General features: G+C 29.9%; 2 protein-coding genes across 8 annotated transcripts in view; both read right to left on the reverse strand.

The window, feature by feature from the left end:
* The window catches only part of alpha-Catr (alpha-catenin related), an 81,317-nt gene extending 70,069 nt beyond the window's left edge, over positions 1 to 11,248 (reverse strand). The window contains exons 1-2 of one of the 4 annotated variants that reach the window (XM_015321848.2): positions 10,789 to 11,248; positions 9,455 to 9,745 (exon numbers count right to left, since the gene is read on the reverse strand). In XM_015321848.2, the coding sequence (XP_015177334.1) occupies positions 9,455 to 9,586 (132 nt within the window). In that variant the 5' untranslated portion in view covers positions 9,587 to 9,745; positions 10,789 to 11,248. Of the gene's footprint in view, positions 1 to 9,454; positions 9,746 to 10,788 lie in introns of those variants that run through there. The other 3 variants (XM_015321853.2, XM_015321852.2, XM_015321849.2) reach the window with 3 other exon arrangements.
* A 478-nt stretch (positions 11,249 to 11,726) lies between these two features.
* Positions 11,727 to 22,370, reverse strand: part of LOC107066859 (myosin-IIIb) — a 29,308-nt gene continuing 18,664 nt past the window's right edge. For 2 of the 4 annotated variants that reach the window (XM_015321870.2, XM_089169727.1), the window contains 15 exons: positions 21,064 to 21,398; positions 20,316 to 20,597; positions 19,120 to 19,704; positions 18,647 to 19,038; positions 18,242 to 18,570; positions 17,607 to 18,113; positions 17,226 to 17,512; positions 16,834 to 17,108; positions 16,377 to 16,747; positions 16,144 to 16,269; positions 15,733 to 15,989; positions 15,176 to 15,384; positions 14,960 to 15,040; positions 14,265 to 14,432; positions 11,727 to 13,619 (listed from right to left, as the gene is read on the reverse strand). In XM_015321870.2, the coding sequence (XP_015177356.2) occupies positions 12,725 to 13,619; positions 14,265 to 14,432; positions 14,960 to 15,040; positions 15,176 to 15,384; positions 15,733 to 15,989; positions 16,144 to 16,269; positions 16,377 to 16,747; positions 16,834 to 17,108; positions 17,226 to 17,512; positions 17,607 to 18,113; positions 18,242 to 18,570; positions 18,647 to 19,038; positions 19,120 to 19,704; positions 20,316 to 20,597; positions 21,064 to 21,398 (5,099 nt within the window). In that variant the 3' untranslated portion in view covers positions 11,727 to 12,724. Of the gene's footprint in view, positions 13,620 to 13,963; positions 13,986 to 14,264; positions 14,433 to 14,959; positions 15,041 to 15,175; positions 15,385 to 15,732; positions 15,990 to 16,143; positions 16,270 to 16,376; positions 16,748 to 16,833; positions 17,109 to 17,225; positions 17,513 to 17,606; positions 18,114 to 18,241; positions 18,571 to 18,646; positions 19,039 to 19,119; positions 19,705 to 20,315; positions 20,598 to 21,063; positions 21,399 to 21,968; positions 22,203 to 22,370 lie in introns of those variants that run through there. The other 2 variants (XM_015321868.2, XM_089169728.1) reach the window with 2 other exon arrangements.

Genomic DNA, 22,370 nt, shown 5'->3' on the forward strand with positions numbered 1-22,370 from the left:
ACATAGAGCACGCCACAAGACAACTACAACCCTAATTCATAAAATCATTTTCTATGTCTCCTATCAGTCAGAGAATAAAATTTCCACTTTTTTATTTTCACATTTCTAATAACATAATATCTACTATCATAATAAAATAATCTATTTTTTTATATTTTTATTTTAATAAGTATACTGAAAATCCGAAGTTTTTAGAAGAAAAAAAAAACTCACGTAGTAATTTCTATTTTTTCATTTTCTCTTTATACTCAAATAGATCAATGGTGTAACGATCGTTATTTCTATTTTTTTTTTTTTTTTTTTTTGACCAAATATATATCTTTAAAGATAAACACACACACACATACACATACACAATTTATAAACTTTCGTTTTTGGTTCACGATTTGATCCGAAACTTTGGGTGTTAATTTCAAACGAATCGACCAACGTTTTTACTTTGTGTTTTTTTTTTAATTTTATTTTATTCTCTCTCTTTCTCTCTCTTTTCCTATATTTGTGTATCGTTTTATAAACAATACGCACACACGTGCATTCCTATATATATATATATATATATATAACGAGAAGTAGCTGGATCGTATGGCAAAACGTATTGGAAAAAAAAAACAAACAAAACCAGGATTAAAAAAAAAGAAGATGGTGTTTATCTTTCGAGAATAGTCACAGTTATTTTTACGAGAGGTAATTTTTTTTTTTTGAACCTTCAAATATCAACCCCTATTATTTCGTTGCAAAAAATTTGCATTCATTTTCCGGTTGAATTTAAAACAAAAATTATTTCCTCTTTTTTTTTGGTGTAAGGAATAATAATAAAATCCGTGATAAAGATATTTGAGCAAGATATTATCTTGATTACTTTTCTTTGTGATTAACATATAAAAAAAAATTTCCTAAAAATTGTATTAACAATTAAAAATATTCGACTTTATTTAATTACAATATTAAATATAAAAAAAAATTATTATTAATTATATATATATTACTAGGGATGCCCCGCAACGCGTTGCTGTGGCTCACAATCAGTTCGATTCACACATCTTTAAGTCAACCAATTACCTTATACCGCCATCTGTTAAAATATTACCGAACTAACAGAGATAATTATGATTCTTTGTTAATAAACAAATAATTCGCGTATAATAATTAATAAATTGAGATATAAACTATCCTATCTTTCAAATTGGATGAAACTGCACACAGTGTGTAAAATTTGATTAAAATCGGTTCAGTAGTTTAAGAGTCCATTGCGGACAAACAACGTGTGACACGTAATTTATATATATTAAGATTAATTATAATATTATAATATAAAAAACAAAATTTACAAATTAGAGAAATAAATAAAAACATATATATATATATAAAACAAAGATATCTTCATTCGAAACTCAAAATGTGAATGATAAAATCATGTTAACAATTTATAAAAAAGAAAAAGTAAAAAAAAAACACAACATATATATATATCAATGTATGTATACATGTATACGTATTTGTATATGAATATATGTGTAAAAGTGTTGAAAAGAATTGTCGGCATTCGCGTTCATCCGTGCTTTATAAATTTCTAAGGGTACGAAGAGGTAAACAACTGTGACAGAAAAGGGACACACAATATGATAAAGAAAGAAGAAAGATAAAGATATAGAGAACTATACTATACTTGGTGTAGTATATCTTTCCAACATAACAGAGTACTACTACTGGACTGCGAAATGGGTAAAGTGCATTCTACCTTGAAATGAAAGCTTCTAGAAATTGCCTGACCGTATACCATTTTTCCTGACCGTATGAATTTTCAACGATATGTTTAAAACCTTACAAAATAATCTCCTGACGTTGATTATGCTAATTACATAAGAATTATTATCATTATTATTGTTATTATTATTAGTATCGATCTTTTACCATTTTATTATCTAAATGGTTATTCGTTCAATTTTATCAAATTTATTCTTACGTATATTATTCATAAACTTATACAGAGTGACACCTTATATAATATCTTAATAAATATATATTACGTGTCACGTTGTTTGTCCGCAATGGACTCCTAAACTACTGAACCGATTTTAATCAAATTTTACACACTGTGTACAGTTTTATTCAACTTGAAAGATAGGATAGCTTATATCTCAATTTATAATCGCAATATTACATTATTGTGAATTATTTGTTTATTAACAAAGAGTCATGATTATCTCTGTTAGTTCGATAAGATTCTAACAGATGGCGGTAGAAGGTAATTCGTTGACTTAAAGACGTGTGTATCAAACTGATTGTGAGCCACAGCAAAGCGTGGCAGGACACCCCTAGTAAAATAATATTTCATATTTTCAATCAACGTTGTGTTTTTTTTTTGTCTTTTCATAATTATTATATCATAACGAAACAATGTTAAATATTTGAAAGTTTCAAAATTCACTGGCACCCATCATCACCACTACCATCATGGTCAACTAGGTAGAAACTTGAGTTATTGGATTTGGAAGTAGAGCAATCCTGGATGCACACACAGGCTGTGACGTTGCCAGCAAAATGGAAGAAGCTTCTTCTTCTTCTTCTTCTTCTACTACTTCTTCTTCTTCTTATTCTTCTATGCACCGTAAAATTTAATAATACAGTAATGAGAGAACGCGATCGATAAGAACACGATGAGCACGAAAGAGTAAGAAGAATCAAAAAAATGATAGAATCGTCAGATTTTTCGGATGATCACGCACTATTAAAAATATGCACGCAAATTTGAAACGTGGTAGTTAGTTAACTACCAATTAAATAAATTAATAATATAACAAATATTTAAAGTATTTGTAGCAATGAACTTTCGAGTTCCTAATGCCAACAAATAACAATAATAATAATAATAATAATAATAATAATAATAATAATAAATATTAAAATACACGTGAATTATCAACGTGGTAATACGTGAACAACCAATTATTAGGTTGTCAAGTATGAAATGGGACAAAATCGAATTAAATTATGTGCACTTTTTGTCCCATTTCATACTTGACAACGTAATAAATAAATGAATAATATAATAAATATTAAAATAATGTGTAAATATAACAATGTATCTGTTGGTTTAAGTTTATGAATGAAAATTGAATTTGTTGAAGAAAAATATAAAAAAGAAAATTTGAGAAGGGCCTGATTAACAGTAAGAGGGTTGGAATTGGGGATGGGAGGGTTAAATTCAATTCGATTTAAGAAAATCCTATAGAGATATTCTTGATAACTTTTTAAATTGACCCACGGATCCAATTAAATTTGATCACGTTTTCTATCTCGTTCAAAAATATATATATATATATATATATATATATTAGTAGACTGGTAAAATTTGTTAAAGTGTATGCTTTGGACAGGGAACCATACACACACACACACACAAGATGAACTATTATAAAGTGTGTATGTGTGTAAGATATGGTTACGAACAAATCCAAACGACCACAAAATCCACTTTGTTATATAGATAACTGGTACCACCACAACCACCACCACCACCACCACCACCGTCACTCTTTGAGAATGACCTCATTCTTCTATCCCTACCAATTATATTTTTTTTCTTTTATCTTTTTTTTCCTCTTCTTCTTTTTCTATTTTTTTTCTATTTTTTCAAAAAAAGAATCGTCAGAAATTCATTTTTACGATATATATATATTAATTTAATATTATAATATTTATTTAATAAAATATAAAAATTAAATATATAATTAATATAATTTAAATATAAATAAATAAAATAATATTAATTATATTATTAATATAATATCATATATTAATATATTATATTATATATATATATACACCCACACATTCACACACACACACACGTTTTCTTCTATCTTGTTATTTATAACGTTGTACATATTAATGATTTAAATATTGGAAATAGGAAATTATTCAATGTTTCAAGAAATTTCATCTTTAATAATATTGAATGTATCTAACGGTCGAACAAATTTCATGATCGTCAAATCCTCCTAACGTAAATGGATTAACCCACCAGTTTCTATCTCTATCTCTCTCTCTCCCTCTCTCTCTCTCTCTCATGAATTTTCTCTGCAACGTAGAATATACAAATATATATATATGTGTTTGTGTAAATTTATGTAAAATGTTGGTAAGAGTAAAATACATATTTCAAATCATCATAGCATCGTTCATCGCACAGTTCTACTATTCAAGTAAAATCATGGTACGATTTATATGGTCTCCTATATAATGAAAAGTCGTTTAATCTAATGTATGTTCTCTTCTAACTTAGAATCTAATCTCCAAATTCCAAAGTAGAACTTCGTCTAACAATTTTCTAACATGATTTATAACATTCTCTTTTATTAATTTTCCCTCTTTGTTTTCTACATACATATATATATGGTTCCTTTGATAAAATAATGTAACTTCGTTCGTAAACACTTTTCAGTATAAAATCAAAAATAGACATTTTTTCGGTGATAAAGTTAGCTCAAATATCCTATACACATACAGATATAGATATATATACCCAATCCATTTATATACATATATACATAGAATGGGAAGAAGACCACAAGCTGGCTTGGTAACGAGCGAGTCGACGGATCAATTTGAGGTTGCGTCAGAGGGTTACCTTAATTGGAATGTTCGATCGGACTACTATACTTTCGAAACAAACTATACACATACATATATATATATATATATATATATATATATATATATATATATATATATATATACATATATACATACGAATAGACTAAGTAAATACACAACCCTAGGGTTATATTAACAAGGAACAACAACGTGTGTTCCTGGAAAAGGTTTCCTTAGACGTTTCCTAGAAAAAAAAAAAAAAAAAAAGGAAAAAGAAGATCGTAAAAAAAAAAAAAAAGAATCTTGGTATCTACTGTAAAAGTAGTAGAGAGTCCTGGTCGATAAAAGAAACTTGAAAAAAGAAGAACGAACCAACGAATCGGTTGTTGGCATGCTTTAAAAAAAAAAAAAAACTAAATGGAACTTTGACTATTATGACTATGACTATGATCATGACACTACTATGACGATAACAACGAAGACGAAGACAACAACAAAATGACAAGGAAAGTAGACGACGACGACGATGTTCTAACAAGTGGCTGTAGTCTAACGATCGGTTCTGTCTACCTACTACTACTACTACTACTACTTTTACACCCCTTAATACACCCCCTTTTTTTACCTCCTATCCTAAATGCAAGGAGACTTAACTGTTAAGTATTACAGAGTACAACCCTATATCTGTATATATATATACTGTTAAGTATTAGAATGTACAACCCTGTATATGTATGTAACATATATATGTGAATATGTGAGTAAAAATATCCACGCACGCAATATTCGCGTTAAAGCCCTTAAACATTCTTTTTTCTTTTCTTTTTAGTTCTTATAGGGATCGATCAAGTTTAAGGTGTCGCAATTTAAAAAAGAACAAAAATACATAAAAATGAGAATGCGTTTAACTGTGATCGTTGGAAAAGTGTATAAAAATTACACTGTGATTTTGATTATTTTTCTTCTTTTTTTTTGTTTTTTTTTTGTTTCATACGTCAATTTGTTAATCTATATACATATGTTTTATTTAAAATATTAAATATTTGTAATAGGTTTTATCTCTATTTCTCTTTTTTAAAAGAACAAAGATCAATACGATTTAAATATGTCAGGCGATTAAACAGAAAAATCATAATTATGATTAAAAAAAAGTAATGTAAATAAATTCCAAATAAATTGAAATATAATATATTAATGATAAAAAATAATATTAATACGTGAAATAAACTTTTCAGGGTTGCGTCAGGGTATCTATAAAATTATTACGAATTTATACGTATAAATGATTATTTTGATATCAATAATAAATCGTCAAGTTATTATTATTATTTTATAATATATTTGATAATGAACTCATATGTTAATAGTTCTTATCTACTTATGTACTTGCTAAATGCACTTATTAAATGCACTTGCAATACGTACGTTTATACATGTAGGTGTATGCATATAGGGGTTTACATATACAGGGTGATTCATTAGCTCTTGCAATTTAAATATTTCCAAAAGTATGATAATATATTAGGTCGAGTAATAAGTAACTTCCGATGTACTGTAATAAGTAACTACCTATTATAAGTCACCGAAACAAACGGATTTTCAATATCACTATATAGATGAGAATTCAGTTTAGTCTTCTGTCAACTTTTTTATACAGTCAATGTTACATTTAAGTGGCAATTGAAAAAATATACAGCGTATACAGTGCAGGAATGATAACTGATGATAGGGCAGTTCAGAAATTGGTTTGTCAAATTCCGTTTCTGGAGATACGATCTTAAAAGATGAACCAAGTGCAAGGACGTATTTCCGACTTTGATGAACCTTTTAAAGGTAATATTGTAGAGCAAAATTCAATAGATACGTTGAACAATTGCAAAGAGTGCCAAAAAAAAAGAAAAAACTCCATGAAAGGTGTCTTGCACTTATCAGTCGCAGAAACGTCATTCTTTGTCTCATTATTATGATAAAACGCACGTGTCTGATATCAACTTTGTATGTATTAGTAAAAATCTCTCTTTTTTAAGTTAATGTGTTTTTTTTTCTCAACAGAAAGTAGAATTAAATTAATCCTGAAATGAAATAAATCTTGAGTCACATTTTTTATCATCGTTTCTCTCTTGATCTTTAAATGTGATTAGTAAAATTTAAAGTACCACGAAGAGAAAAAAGAAAAAAATAATTAACTCGACTATGAGAAAGTACACGAGCCAATTTCTATTGTATATGTATATATGTATAAGTGTATAATATCTGTGTGTGTGTGTGTGTATTAATGTTCAGGTAGAAAAGTTCAATTTTTTAAAAGAAACAGAAAAATGATATTAATCTTTTGTAAAAGTATCATAAATTTTAAGTCACACAAGTATAGTTTAACATTTATTGCAAAATTTATGTTATTCAATAATTTTAATTAATTAAATTTCTTAAATTATTATTATATTAATTAAATTTATTAAATCATATTGTTTTCTTTCTTTTTTTTTTTCAAAAATCATATTTCGTTTGTTCGTTAAAAAATCAATGATCTTATGTTCGTATAATAAAAAAGTTCACACATACTTCTTTTTCGTTCTTAAATATATATATATATGTTATATACTGAGTATAGTAATATACTATTATATACCTCGTGTTATATACCATTACATACGTTTACATATTAATACGAAACAAGTTCAATTATATAGTGCAAAGTTGAGTTATAATACTGGGTTATAAGTTAAATCGATCAAATTAAATTACAATAATGATAAACATTATAAATAAAAAAAAAAACAAAAAAACAAAGTAAAAGTAAAAAAACGTTTAACATATATTGAAAAATTATTGATTAAAAAAAAAAAAAATAAAAAAATAAAAGATCAACGACCAAACAAATTAATTTTTCTTTTTTCTCTTGTTTTACATATTTGTTGTTTTAACTTTTCGATAAGAACGTTTTTCATTATCGTTTTGAAACCAACAAATATTATTTAAAAAAAAAAAAAAAAATGTTTCTCATTTAAAAGTTTGAACACGTCTAAGATATTTGTTTTTTTTTTTTTTTTTTTATTTATTTATTTTATTTTTCTTTCGAACAGAATCAAATCAAAATTGCAGAACGATATTTGAAGTTTAAGATGATCGTAAAAAGAGATTTCTAAAGTCATCGCAATTTTCGTTGAATAAGAGCTTTCTTTCTTTCTTTTTTTCTGTCTCTCTCTCTCTCTCTCTCTCTCTCTCTTTCTCTCTATCTCTATCTCTTTCTATTTCTTTCGCGAATTTTAATGGAGAGAGAGAGAGAGAGAGAGAGAGCTTTATCGAAAAGTTCAATCGCATTCTTTTCCAAAGGGGACGACGATTTTTAAAGGAAGCTGACCTCAAGCTAGAATTTTCTTCTTTTTCTTCTTCTTCTTCTTCTTCTCCTTTGAAAAAAGAATTTCTTTATACGTTTAATGGTCTCCAGAGAGAGAGAGAGAGAGAGAGAGAGAGAGAGAGAGAGAGAGAAAGAAAGATATAAAGAGAAAAATAAATAAATAAAATTGTATCTAATCATTTCAATGTCTTCTATTAACATTTTGTTTATCTTATATTTGTATTATTATTAATATCAATATTAAACTAAATGAATTTTTATCATTCGGAATAATCATACGTTAATAATCACGAATAATTAAGCAGTTAAGTGCATTGAGACGTGTATACACGTAAGACCAAATCTCTACTGCGGTACGTTCGACGTGTATACACGTCGGTTGATTGTTTTTAATTCCACACCCTGTGGTGATCTTTTCAAACTAAATTCCACACAGTCAACTGATTAACACGTTGGAATAAACACGGTTATCATAAATATAATCTTTCAATATAATTGATAATAATAAATGAAAAAGAAAAAAAGAATAAATTCGTTAAAAATGAAGCACAAAAAAAAATATGAAAAAAATATTATCGCATTAAATGAAAGAAACGATATAGAATTATTTTGTTTTTATTGTATTAGAATTTTGTCTATTATTTGTGTTCTCTCTCTCTCTCTCACTGAAAAAAAAAAATAGGCAGAGAATTGCAAATAATTTTCTTGGAAGTTATTATCTTTGAAGAATATTTTGTTAGTAACGACGATACATTGCGTGTTACGAGTTTCTTTCAACATTTCTTTTAGCGTTTCTTTTAGCGTGCAACTTTTATCGATAATGCATGGAACGAAAAAAGCAAAGTGTGGTGGTGTTGCACTTTTTAAAACAATGGTATACGAGTATTATATTATAACTAACTTCTTTTCTCACCTACTAACTTGCAAAAATATATATATATATTTTTTTTTTCCAAACAATATTATACTCAATATAATTTAACAGTCTTAACAAACACAAATATATATTTTCATTAAAAATAAAATTCACAAAATATATCATAATTCGTACATAAAACATCGTACAAAAAAGAGCTCCTAAATAATGAATAATAACGCAATTAACTTTAATTATTATTAAATTAAACTAAAACAAAGTTTGAAACAATAACAAGTGTATAAAAAATAATTCATTTCTTAGAAAGAAATGAATATAATTCACAGTGAGACTTTTTCACACACACACACAAAAGAATTGAGAAGAATATATCGTCGTGTAGAAAATGACCATTTCCAAAATTCGCGGGTAATGATGTTGAAGGTGTCACGTGATTAGAAATAAACCGAAGAACCAGAGAAAACACGCGAAAGAGGGCGCGCGTAGTACGAACAAAGCACATGCCGGCCTACGACGACAACGACGACGACGACGAGCTGTCAAATACATACATACACATATATACATATATATAATATAAATATATGTATATATAATATATGCATATATATATATATATATACCTTGTCTTCGATTATCCACTCGTCACAAGTCCACAATGATAAACAAGAAAAATATTCAATAATATCCCTTAATATTCCGTAAGTTGCACGTAATATTATATCACAATAAGAATATTTTCGTTCGATATCCATTTGATAAGGATTAGATAAGAGATATACACCCCCGAAATATTTCAATACGATTGATGATTGGTTGCTTAATATTCCGTCCGTTTTTAATCCAACACCGATGTGTCTGTCTCTCTCACTCTAACTACATTTATTTCCCCTAGTTCACCCTCACCCTCGTTCCTCAAGAAACACACACATACACATAATACACATAACACGTTAGTGAACATACACACACGTAATATATTATACATGTGTATGTATATCTCATATAAAATAGAAACGCGCGTAGTAGTAGAACATCCTCCAAAAATGTATCCATAAACGTGTGTTGTTGAGAATATACGTATACGTATACACCACACACGTATTTACAAATACACACACACACACATAAAGAAAGGATACAGTATATATATATAATAAAAAGAATAAGAGTGAGAGTAAGAGTAAGAGAGAGATAGAGAGAGAGATAGAGATAGAGATAGAAAGACGCGCGGGCGCATTCGGTTAAAATCCAGCATCTACAGAGAAAGAGAGACGTGCGCACATCTTCTTCCTCTTCTTCTTCATCTTCTTTTTCTTCTTCTTCTTTCTCTTCTTCTTCTTCTTCTTCTTCTTGAATGTGTATGTCTAGTCTAGTGTTGACGATTTCGAGCGCGCACAATGATCGACGTACGTCGATTAGTGCAAATCGATCGAAATACTGTGAAAATATTCCCTTATGTTGTTCCTCTATCATTATTATTTTTTTTTTTTTTAATTCCTATCCACGAGAATATCAAATTCAAAATATATTTTTCAAAAAAGTATTTTATAAAAGAATGAATAGAGGATATATAATAAAAAACATACATATATAACAAGTAGGAGTGTGTGAAGAGGAACGACAATGACGACACACACGATGTGGCCTTAACCTCATCAAGCTCGAAATGAACGACACGCACACATATAGAGCTTTTCATATATATATATATATATATATATATACTATATATTTGATAGGTTGAAATAGCTCCCTCTTTCTCATTTCTCTTATCTCTTTCTATTTCTCACTCTTCCCTTATTCTCTTTCTTTCTTTCTTCATCAATATATAAAAGATGAAAATAATTGGTAGAAAAATATTTAGTAAAATGTGTACATATATACATATATACATATTACATTACATGCATGTTATATATATATCGTTCTCTCGCATCAACTCGATCGTCCTTACCTGCTTCACTAGTGGGAGTAGTGTCTGTTCTATGCTACGGGTCTTAATCTCTAGGGTGGCTGGATCTACGGGGTCGGGTGTCGCCATGATTCGAACACAACTCCGGCGCTCCGTACATTCGAACCACGGCGAGAGGGTTCGTTGCTCCACCACCACCCCGCGCACACTTCCTCCCAACTATGTTTCTCTCACTCACTCTCTCTCCCTCTCTTTCTCTCTCTTTCAATACTACTACCTTCCACTTCTCTCACTCTATCTCACTCTCCAACCCCCCACCCCTTAACACACCCCCACCCTATCCTTCTCTCACACACTCGCTCACTCTCTATCTCTCTCTTTCTTTCTCTTTGGTTTTCTCTCTCTCTCTCTCTCTCTCTATCTATCTATCTATCTCTCTCACTTTCTCTCTCTCTCTCTCTCTCTTTTAGTTTAACACGACGAGAAATGGCGCGCGCGCGCGCGCCTTATCGCTACCGGAGCGACGCCGCCCGCCGAGACGGCGACGCCCGAGCAACTATTCTCTATTCCGAACGAATTATATTCCCCGGTGTAACCCCTTTCTCCCCACAACGCCGCGAACCTTTGCCGTCGTCGCGACGCCGGCTCCCTCGGCTTTACTCTAACGCCATCTGTCGAGATTATCGTGTACTCTCTCTCTCTCTCTCTTAATGAATCGCATTGTCTATCAGTAACTTCTAGGATTTCTCTTTCAATAACCTTACTCGGTCGATAACGTTGACTTGTTAAAACTGTTTTTGAGATGAGGGGGAAAAGATTACGAAATAAATCGTAAAAAAAAATCCTGACGCAACCCTGACGCAACCCTGACGCAACTTACTTGAATGAATGGAATAATAGGATTTGTTATTCTATGGAAAAAAAATCATACGAAATGTAAAAGAGATAAAAGAGAGAAACAAATTAAATTAATCATACAATAAGTTTTATACAGGTGTCTTTTTATTGTTTTCTACAAAATAATTTTCACATTGATTTCTTAAATCTTTAAATAATAATACTTCAATCTTTTTTGTCTTTTTATTTTTATCGTGTTATATGCTGCTGATAAGAAAAACGTACGTGCATATCGATGAAAACAATAGGGGTGGGGGGTGGGGGGGAAACAATATAATTATAATTAACTTGAACAACCTGTAATATTAATGAATTGAATCATTTGTTTAACGTTCTTATTATTTTTATAAATGTTTTGTTTAAAAGATCAAACTGTCATGGAAAGCAAAAAGGAAGGACAATGCTCTCACATTCTACGAACATGAACTATTATCATCATCATCATCATCATCATCATCAAAATATATAACTATCGAATGTATCTAAGCCTAAGTAATAGTAATAGTAGTAGTAGTAGTAGTAGTAGCTGTAATAATAATAATAATCATAATAATAATAATAATAATAATAATAGATAAAGCTAAAAACAATGACTAGTCCTAAATTCGTTCTAACTATTTTTCAAACGCACTTATCTCGTTATAGATAATATCCAAACGATTATCGATTTTCGATGATATTATATATATATATTTTTTTCTTTTTTTCTCACTTTTATCGCATAGTACTTTGTAGCTCAAAAAACTTTCTTCTTCTTCTTCTTCTTCTTCATTTTTTTTTTAAAAGATAAAACAAAATTATTCACGTGTATCTCTCTACGAATATAAAACGAAACTAAATAATTTATAATAATATTTTCAACATTAAAATTCAACGTTCTCTCATGAATAAAAATATATCTATACAAGAATATTCAACAAATATATCCTAAGCGCAAAAAATTAACATACATCCACCCACGCAAATTCGTGCTCCTTAAATCAATCCACCCAATCATCGATCATCGATCACAATACAAAAACAAAAAAGAAATAATTTTTTTTCAAGCCCTATTATTATCATCATCATCACACAATGAAATTCATTTTTTACCATTCACAACAATTTTGTTCTGATCAGGTGCTGCTAAAGGTGCTTTTCTTTTAACGTGTTTATCCAAAACTTGTTTATCTTTACTGATAACAGTAACATTGTTAGAAACAATTCCACCACCCTTTCTCTTTCTCAACGATTCGGTTGGAAGATACTCAGCTGGTCTCAATAATTGTCTAAAATTGTACGGTCCATTAATGTCCTCAGTATCGTATTCCACTCGATGGTTATTATCTTGTCGCTTTTCCACAACGGTGGGTCTTAACAAATGTCTAACATCTACAGGAACAACACCGAATCCATTTTTCCACAAATCCTTACGTAATAAAATCTTACCATTCATGGCATTTTGATTAACCACGAAACGATGATCAATAACACCATTTTTCGTTTGATTATTATTATGATTATTATTATTTATATTATTCATATTCTTATGATTTTTATTATTATTATTATTATTATTATTATTATTATTATTATTAATATTATTATTATTATTTCCTTCCTTTTCACGATTATTTTTCTTTCCGATAAATCCATTTTGTTGTTTAGTTTCACTAACACGATACAATATTTGTCTGTCATTGATGTTACTCTTCAAACCATTGGTAATCTTCAATGCATTCAAACCCTTTCTTTGATCGATTTTTCTTCCATTGTTTCCGATAACTTGTAAATGTTGCAATAAACCATTACTGCAATATCCATTGATGAAATTTGCTCGTTTATTTGCATCACCGTATATTTTATCGTTTACTATTATTCGTGTTTGTACGCCATTTGAATCGTTGAAACGCGAAGAGTCGACTGCAAACGGTCTACCGTTCGCATTACACGTTCCAGTCCGCACGTTGTTCCCATGCAGTTCATTAGTCCTTGTACTGAAACCATGAATAATAATGTTTTAAGGTTTTTACCCCTAATTTACTACCCTAAAGAAACCTTTGGGTTATATTTCAGTCATTGAATTTACATAAATGTGAATGATATATGTATAAGAGAATACACATGGTTCTATTGATTTCATTTTATATCTACTACATATGAAACGACACACACATATATATATATATATTTATATATTATTTGTTGAAATTATTATAAACAATATGATAATATTCAAATATCAATTCTAAATGAGCGACAGACGGATGGATGGATTCTACTTTGATGTAAGAAAGAAAAAAAATAAGAAGAAGATTGAATTTTTTTTATATTATTTTACCTGGAAGTTTGCCATGATACCTCTGATAATGTATAAAAGATATAAACGTATATTATTAAGTTAGTTAAATAAAAAAAAAATTAACTATATATATGAATACATATTTTGAGATAAAGAGAGATTTAACGAGAGTTCAAGATTTCGCTCGAAAAAATTCAATATTTATTTTAACGTATCCAAATATAAAAACAACAACAACAACAACAATAACAATAAAATTAATCAATTAAAAAGATAACAATATTTTTATCTGACATATCGAATTTAAAGATATAATTTGCATATATATATATAGATATACCTGATGGATTTTGCAGAATCGTTGTTTTCTTCTGATTCGGCCGGATTCCTCAAAGCTTTGTGCCAAATTTCGGAAAGATGTTGTTCCGGTGCTAGCACAAAGTCGCCTTGAGCTGCCAAACGATCCATCCTCTCGGCACTCACCTCCAGAATCTGACCCGTTCGACTCCTGTTTGCCAAACAGAGATAATTTATTCATTAAATTATCCGTCTGTGATTTAAACCTATGCCAAAACCCTAATTTTACACATGTATACAAAAATTTCTCTTTCTACTTCAAATAACACAAAATGGTATATGCAAATTTATTCTGAAAAAAAAAAAAAAACATATCTAAATATTTTCTATTTAAATCAAATTATACAAATTTACATAGTCTATACACATATACATTATTTAATAGAAATAACTATTATCTATTGCAAATCTATATACAAATACATATACATATTTGGAATATATACAAAGTGTCCTGTAAGTAGCTACATTGTACAAGAAGATAAAAAATAAATATATATATATATATATATATATATATATATATATATATATATATATATATATATATATATAAATTTAAAGGAATAAAAAAAATGGGAACAACACGTATGTTTATCTATGACGATAGGTGAGAAAAATTAGGACAAAATACGAGACTGACAAAGAGTAGGGTTAGGGGGGGGTAAGGTAAGGTACCTCGCTGAAGGATGAAGGTCATTTTCTAGCTGTATCAACGGTGAGTCCCAGCCAACTTCGTCTTCTTCGAATTCCGAACCACTTCCGGTGCGAATGCCAAAATCATTTAAACAATTGAACGATCGAATTTACCGTTTTCCAATAATAATAATAATAATAATAAAAAAAAAACATTTATAATATCCTTTATCGTTATAATTAAATGATATTATTTACCTGCTCATTTCTTCTTTCAATTCTCGATAATATTTGACGGTTTCTTCGTTTTCCGGTTGTATACCACTACGATATTGCAAAATTGGTTGGACCATGTTAAATCCTTCAGGACGTACATAATCCGTTGGTGGTTCTTCGATGTCATTTAATCGGACACCCGGTTTGTTACGTCGAAGATTCTTATGTACTTCTTGATTCTTCATGTGTACCTGTTTTTATGTTGTTATATTTATTTTTATATTCACATGTGTATTTTAATCCTTTGCACTCCGTTGTCTCACCGTATGAGACTCCGTGATTCTAGCCTATCTCACTCCGATGTCTCAATGTATGAGACATTAAAATTTATCAATGATTCGAAACTTAAACTAACCACAGCCGTTTTAATACATACTAAAGATAAACATGGCTGCGCGATGCAACGGAAGCTGTCCCCCCACATTTTCAGCCTAGCAATGTACATGGCGCGTCCCTCCTATAGGGTCCCTACTACTACCCTCAGTGTCGAAAGTCGTTCGGAGTGCAAAGGGTTAATTATATATATTTTGAAAACATACGTTTTGAGAAAATTGAATGAGATCAGCTTGTCTAAGTTTAGGATGAATCGGATCTTTCATAGGTGGTGTTACATGTACTTTTTCTTCTTTCTTGTACCATCTTTGTACGATAAATGCAACGTCCTCTTCTTTAACACCACCTTCATCGATCAATGCTTTAATGGCTTCTACTTCGTTCTCACAATTATTTAAAATTTTCTTGAAACGTTCTTCTGATTCGGCACCAAATCGTTTGCGAACAGAATAACCTCTGAAATCTGAATTAAAATTATTGATTAATTAATTTCATTAACTTTAACATTAATCCCCTTTTTTTCTATTCGTTTCTAAATTTGTTTTAAGTTTTATTATTATTATTATTATTATTATTATTATTATTTAATTCGATAATTATTTATAAATTTCTCTTACGACTTTGTATAATAACAGCAGCGTCGTTCTCCTTCGAGTTTTCCGATTGAAAAATCATTTCATTATCGTCATCATTCCTAACCATTTCTGCTCTAGATTCTCTACGCAATACCAATGTTTTATCATCTGAAACAAATCATCACGTTTTAATCATCTGAAACATCCCATGAAAAAAAAATAAGATTTCAATTACTTTGAAAATCTTTGAAATATTTCAATATTAAATTACTAACTTTGAATCCTTTCCAAGATGGTAGCTTCTTCTTCTTCCTCACGTTTCTTTAACATTTCCTTTTCAACGTGTTTACGTGTTAACCAACCCCTGATATGTCGTTGAAGTGTAACGACAGAAATTGCAAATTGCCATTTTTGTTTGTTGAAACGAATTTTTGCCAACCATCTACGTACACAAGCTTGTACCATAATTATTTTCTTCAATTGTTCTTCATACATTTTGGATAAAAATTCAACGTGATAATATTTTAAAAATACTTTTGTTTTACCCAATGCCCAACCATCCATCTTTAAACGTATCAATAATAATCGACAATTGTCACGATTGGCTACAACTCGTTCGTCATAACCAAACGCAAGGAAACAATATCTAAATTTATACAAAAAAAAACAAAACAAAACATTAGTAAATATGTACATATTATAAAAAAAAAAAAAAAAAAACAATTAAATTACCTTTTCAAAAATTCATTGAAAGGTATTCTATGTGAGAAACCATTTTGTCTAATACGAATTGTTTCCAAAACCCCGGTGTATCTCAATTGTTTAACAACCTTTTCCTTATCAAAGAAACGTGGACTTCTCGAATCATTTGGTTTGATACATCTGACAAATTGGGGTGAACCAGAGACCATTTTTTGTAACAGATCCATCAATGAATAACGGAAATAAGTTGCTACAGTTTGTTGAGCTCTAGATTGTGACGCTAAACCACGACTTGAGTAACGTTCCTAAAATATCAAAGTAATAAAAGAAAACAAATAAATATTTATCGAAACAAAAACAGTTTTATAAATTAGGACAGAAAGTCAATTTTCTCTTATGAGCATTCAAGTTTTCCCTCTTACTTTTGTATTTTGGTTAATTTGCGACAACTTTCTCGAGTCGGTTTCATGGACGGCCGAGTAGAGGTTACCGGTCTTGGTGATCGGACACTGGAACAGGAAGCGGACCATATCGAACTGAGATTGTCGTACCAGTTGGATTACCTCAGGTGGCAGGAAGTTTCTATTCTTCTCAAGGAAACCTTCAGCTTGATAAACTACACGACCAGCGAAATGATGAACCGCGAAACAAACTGCGTCGGATTTGGGTCTTACGTAGAATTTAGATTTGATGTTATTGTGAAATTTCTCTGTTAATATTAAACGATATAAAATAAATTCAAAGTTAAATATTATAATACAAAATAAATAAATACACGAAATGATTATTTGAAGTATTTTTACCAATCAATGATCTATTAGTTGCCCTAGGGAATCGACTTTCTTCGTCCAGGAGTGCCAACAAACCCATTGGTTTGCTCAATAACATATCTAAAACCGGTCGGTTATCAGAAAACTCAACTAGATCAACCGGTATACCTTCTGCCATGTATTCTTGTTGTTCCCAAGTGAATATATGCTGATTGAAATAATATTGTATCTGTTCGTTGGCTATGTTTATACAAAGTTGTTCAAACGAATTACGTGGGAAATTTTCGAAACCAAATATATCCAATAATCCAATAGCCAATGGTTCATAATTGGGTGAACGATTGAAACACAAGAGGCAATTTATTTGATTGACCATCCAATCAAATAGTCTCCCGTAGAGTCCTTTGGCCATAGCATCTCGTGCAGCACATGCTTCAGTTACCGTATTGTTTCTTGTTATCGTTTCACCTCTCGTCATGACCGAGTTTGATGTTAATGCTTCCAATAAATCGTTCGGTTCGACACCCAGCAATTTCGAAACTATCGACAGAGTTATACCAGTTAACATAAACTACGTCTATTTATTTGAAATAGTATTATTATCATAAATATACGATTACCAATAATCGGGGGTGAAAGGATAGGAGAGATGAGAGTAGAAACTTTACCTCTATCCAAAGGAGCAGTATCGATAACTATACTCTTGTTATCCGTATTATCCTCACTTGGAACTTCAGAAAATTCGATATCCCCTAAATGTAGTATTGCTGCCAATACACCATAAACCGTATCAACTTCGCTATCCCGAAAGCCTAATACCTTGAAGCCAACTTTCAATTGTTGAAACTTATCAACGTAATTTTGAGAATGGTGAGTACGGTCCATGAGATATCGATGATGTTCACGTAAACTTGGATCCAAATAAAATTCTTCTAAACGATTGTCAGCTGCTAAACCGTCGTACATGTAATAAAATACATGAAAATTTCGTTCACCTCTGAAAATCAAATAATAATTGAGAAAAAGCGTTAGAAAATTCGAAGAAAAATTGTTGTTGTCAAAACTAAACTTACTCGGCTTGAGCTACAACTCTTGATTGTTCCAAAAGATAAACAGAGATTCTAGCACCGGTTACCTTGCCACCTTTGGTCATGGTAAGATCCAAGTACTTTCCAAATCTCGACGAATTAGCATTAATTCCAGTAGTTGCGTTACCAAATGCTTCCATTATTGGATTTATCTGTAAAATTCTTTCCTCCAAATTACGATTAGGTGCTTTACTTAGATAAACCAATTGTTTTAACAATAAATTAGCACTCTCTGTTTTTCCAGCTCCCGATTCACCGCTTATTACGATCGCTTGATTTTGACGTTGATGAAGGAGCGCTTGATATGCTGCATCAGCAACGGCAAAAATGTGTGGTGGATTGTCCGACCTAGCTTGACCCTTGTATCTTCTTTGTTCCTATAAACAATAAGAAAAAAATATACATATATATAAAAACAAATTCTATAATGATTAGAAATAATTCAATTTGAAACTTACGATTCCAGTGTAAAGGCCCAAATTGGTAAAAGGATTAACAGCAACAAGAATATCACCGATGTATGTGTAAATCTGTCCTTGTTCGTAACGATGTTGCAATTGTTCAACAATTGCATCTTCAGATAACATATCGAGAGCCGCCAAATCATCCATGTACATTTTTTCTGGTCTTGCTTTGCGATCTGTTTTTAATTTGCCATGTTTCGTGGTAACTTCTGGTTGCCTTTGAACTCTACCATCGGTTCTTTGTCGACGAATTTCAGCAGAAAGTTCTTCCCTAATTTCATCTATTTGATTTTCAATGTTGGTCAACAATGGATGTTCTTTTAATTCACTGGCAAATGGTCGATGTTCGAGATCTTTAACGAGACATTCAGCAATGAAATCTAAAAGTTCTGGATCATGTATATCAGGATTTTTCAATGATGGCGGCGGATTTCTGGGTATTTGAAAGAGCGCTCTCATTGGATGTAGCTCTGATAATGGCGGATCACCCTCGGCTAATTCAATCGCCGTTATTCCAACTGACCAAACGTCACATCGCGAATCGTAAGATGAATCCAACTGTTGTTCACATGCAATCACCTGATTATAAACGAATAATTGTTTATCTCGTAGTTTTTAATTATAATTTTATGATATAATATAAAAAAAAAATGGGAAAGATAAATGTATATATACTTAGTTATAAAAATGGTTGAAGTTATACATCTGTTGTTTCGAGATTTTTAAAAGAATTATTCACATTTGAATGTTGCTAAATGAATTTTATATAATATTATAAAAATAACAAATAATATATTATAATATAAACTAATAGTTATTTATGTTGCTGTGGCTCACAATCAATCCGATACACAAGTCTTTAAGTCAACGAATTACCTTATATCGCCATCTTTTAGAATCTTATTGAACTAACAGAGATAATCATGACTCTTTGTTAATAAACAAATAATTCGATTATAAATTGAAATATAAACTATTCTATCTTTCAAGTTGGATGAAACTGCACAAAGTGTGCAAAATTTGATTAAAATCAGTTCAGTAGTTTGGGAGTCTATTGCGAACAAACAACGTGACACGTAATTTATATATATTACAAGATATATAAAATAATTAAAATACGAAAAAAAATAATCCCTTGGATAATATAATGATAAATATATATATATATATGTGTGTGTGTGTGTGTATACCTCGGGTGCCATCCAATAAGGTGTTCCAACAGATGTGTTTTTTCTTGCCAAGGTCTCAGCTAAATGCGAAGAAACCCCAAAATCTACGAGCTTAACTCGTGCCTCATCCGTTAACAAAATATTATGACCTTTGACATCTCTATGCATGCAATGATTACCATGAAGATAAATCAATGCTTCGACGGTTTCACGAAGTATATATGCTATCTGTTTATCCGTTAGACGTACAGCACGTTTTTTAAGACCTTGAACGAGATCGGTCACCGAGCCTCCTGTGCATAACTGGAACAACATTCATTAACTCTTCACGCGGTTGCCTTTTTAACGTAAATCACATACCACCATCACCTTAGTACATATATATGCATGCATATACTTATTTCAGATTAAATTATATACTTTGTATCTCTGAAAGAAGATTTATTATCTTATCGAGTTGATTTTAACATTGATTATATTCTACAATCATCGTCGTATTCTCCGCTTCTTGGAAAGTTTAAACCCGATTATTCATTCTACAATAAACTAACTGTAAGAATGAACAATTTTGTACTAATTTTTTAATTAATTTCTTAATTTATTATTCGTTTGTTTGTTTGTTTGTTATAAGTGATCACGATAATCAAAAAAAAAAAAAAATAGGAAAATGGTAGTTTGATTAAGATGGGAATTGGATTCGTTGTTTTTGAACACATTTGAAAACATTCGTTAACTAATTAATTTAGAGAATAATATTATTTGTACGCACCTCCATTACGAACCATAATTGATCCTCCTCTTGAGCTGGTTTAGCTCTTTTTAAAAATAATCCATAAAATATTGGAATATTAGGATGTAAACTTAGATCACGTAATACGAGATATTCTTCCTCGATTTCTTCAATATTGTCAGCAACATTTTCAAGTATCTTTATGGCTACTTTATTGTCGGTTTCTTTGTCATATGCTGAATATACTTCCCCGTAAGTACCTTCACCTATTAATTCTTCCAAAACAAAACGATCACCAGGATCCGGTATTACGTCGAAGTTTACGTGTTGACTTAAACCATGATACGCCATATTGGTCCCACCTCCGGTCATCTCTATATAAATAGAGACAAAAAATAATGAAAGAAATAAAATTAAAAAAAAAAAAAACACACAAAATTATTATAATTGTCGATTCATTTGTTCAATGACGATCAATGTTTTCTATAATTATTGTATTTTTGTGTGTGTGTGTGTGTGTGTGTAATAATTAATTGTTTGATAATAATGTAATTAAGTATTAATAACAAAGATTAATATTGTATAGAAAAATATATATATATATATATATATTAATTTTAATAATTAATAATAATAAATTACTATTATTATAATAAGAATATTTTATATAAAATTATATATAAAAATAATATTAATAAATTTGTAATAAATAAATATTTGCTAATAAAAATTTAATAAATAACAATAAATTAATATTTTCTTCTTATAACGTTCGAATATTCGACAATTGTTTTAATTATTTTCTTTTCATAACTTGTCCTAAAAAAAAAATGTCGAACTTTAGTTCAAAAATTTGAAAATAAAAAACCACAAATATTATCTAATAAAATCAAATGTTATAAATAAAATCGATTTTTTTCTTTTTTTTTTTTTACAATACCAACCGATTATATCACCCATTTTTACGAAGGGGAGTTAAACGTTTTCACAAAAAATAACAACAAATAAATAAAGGGAATAAGAAAAAAGAGAGAAAGAGAAGAAGAAGAAGAAGAAGAAGAACAACAACAACAACAACAATTAAGAAAATTTGAATAAATATCAATGAAATGATAGAATAATATATAGTACGAACTAACACACTGTGTTAGTTTTGCTGAACACAAAATACGACTGGTGAAAGTCTTTCGTTCTCTAACCAGATACCTGTTAGTTAGTCCCTTAATGAGATTAGATTTTATAAGACCGGCGCACTTCTACGTGGCCCTCAGAAATAGGTCTTGCGAAAAGTGGATGGTATGTCACGTGTTTTTGTTGATCCACTTCATCTGTTCTACATCTATACC

This window comes from Polistes dominula, unplaced genomic scaffold (genome assembly GCF_049000335.1).
Source record: "Polistes dominula isolate Pdom_NZ unplaced genomic scaffold, Pdom_raw_medaka contig_49, whole genome shotgun sequence".
Lineage (NCBI taxonomy): Eukaryota > Metazoa > Arthropoda > Insecta > Hymenoptera > Vespidae > Polistes > Polistes dominula.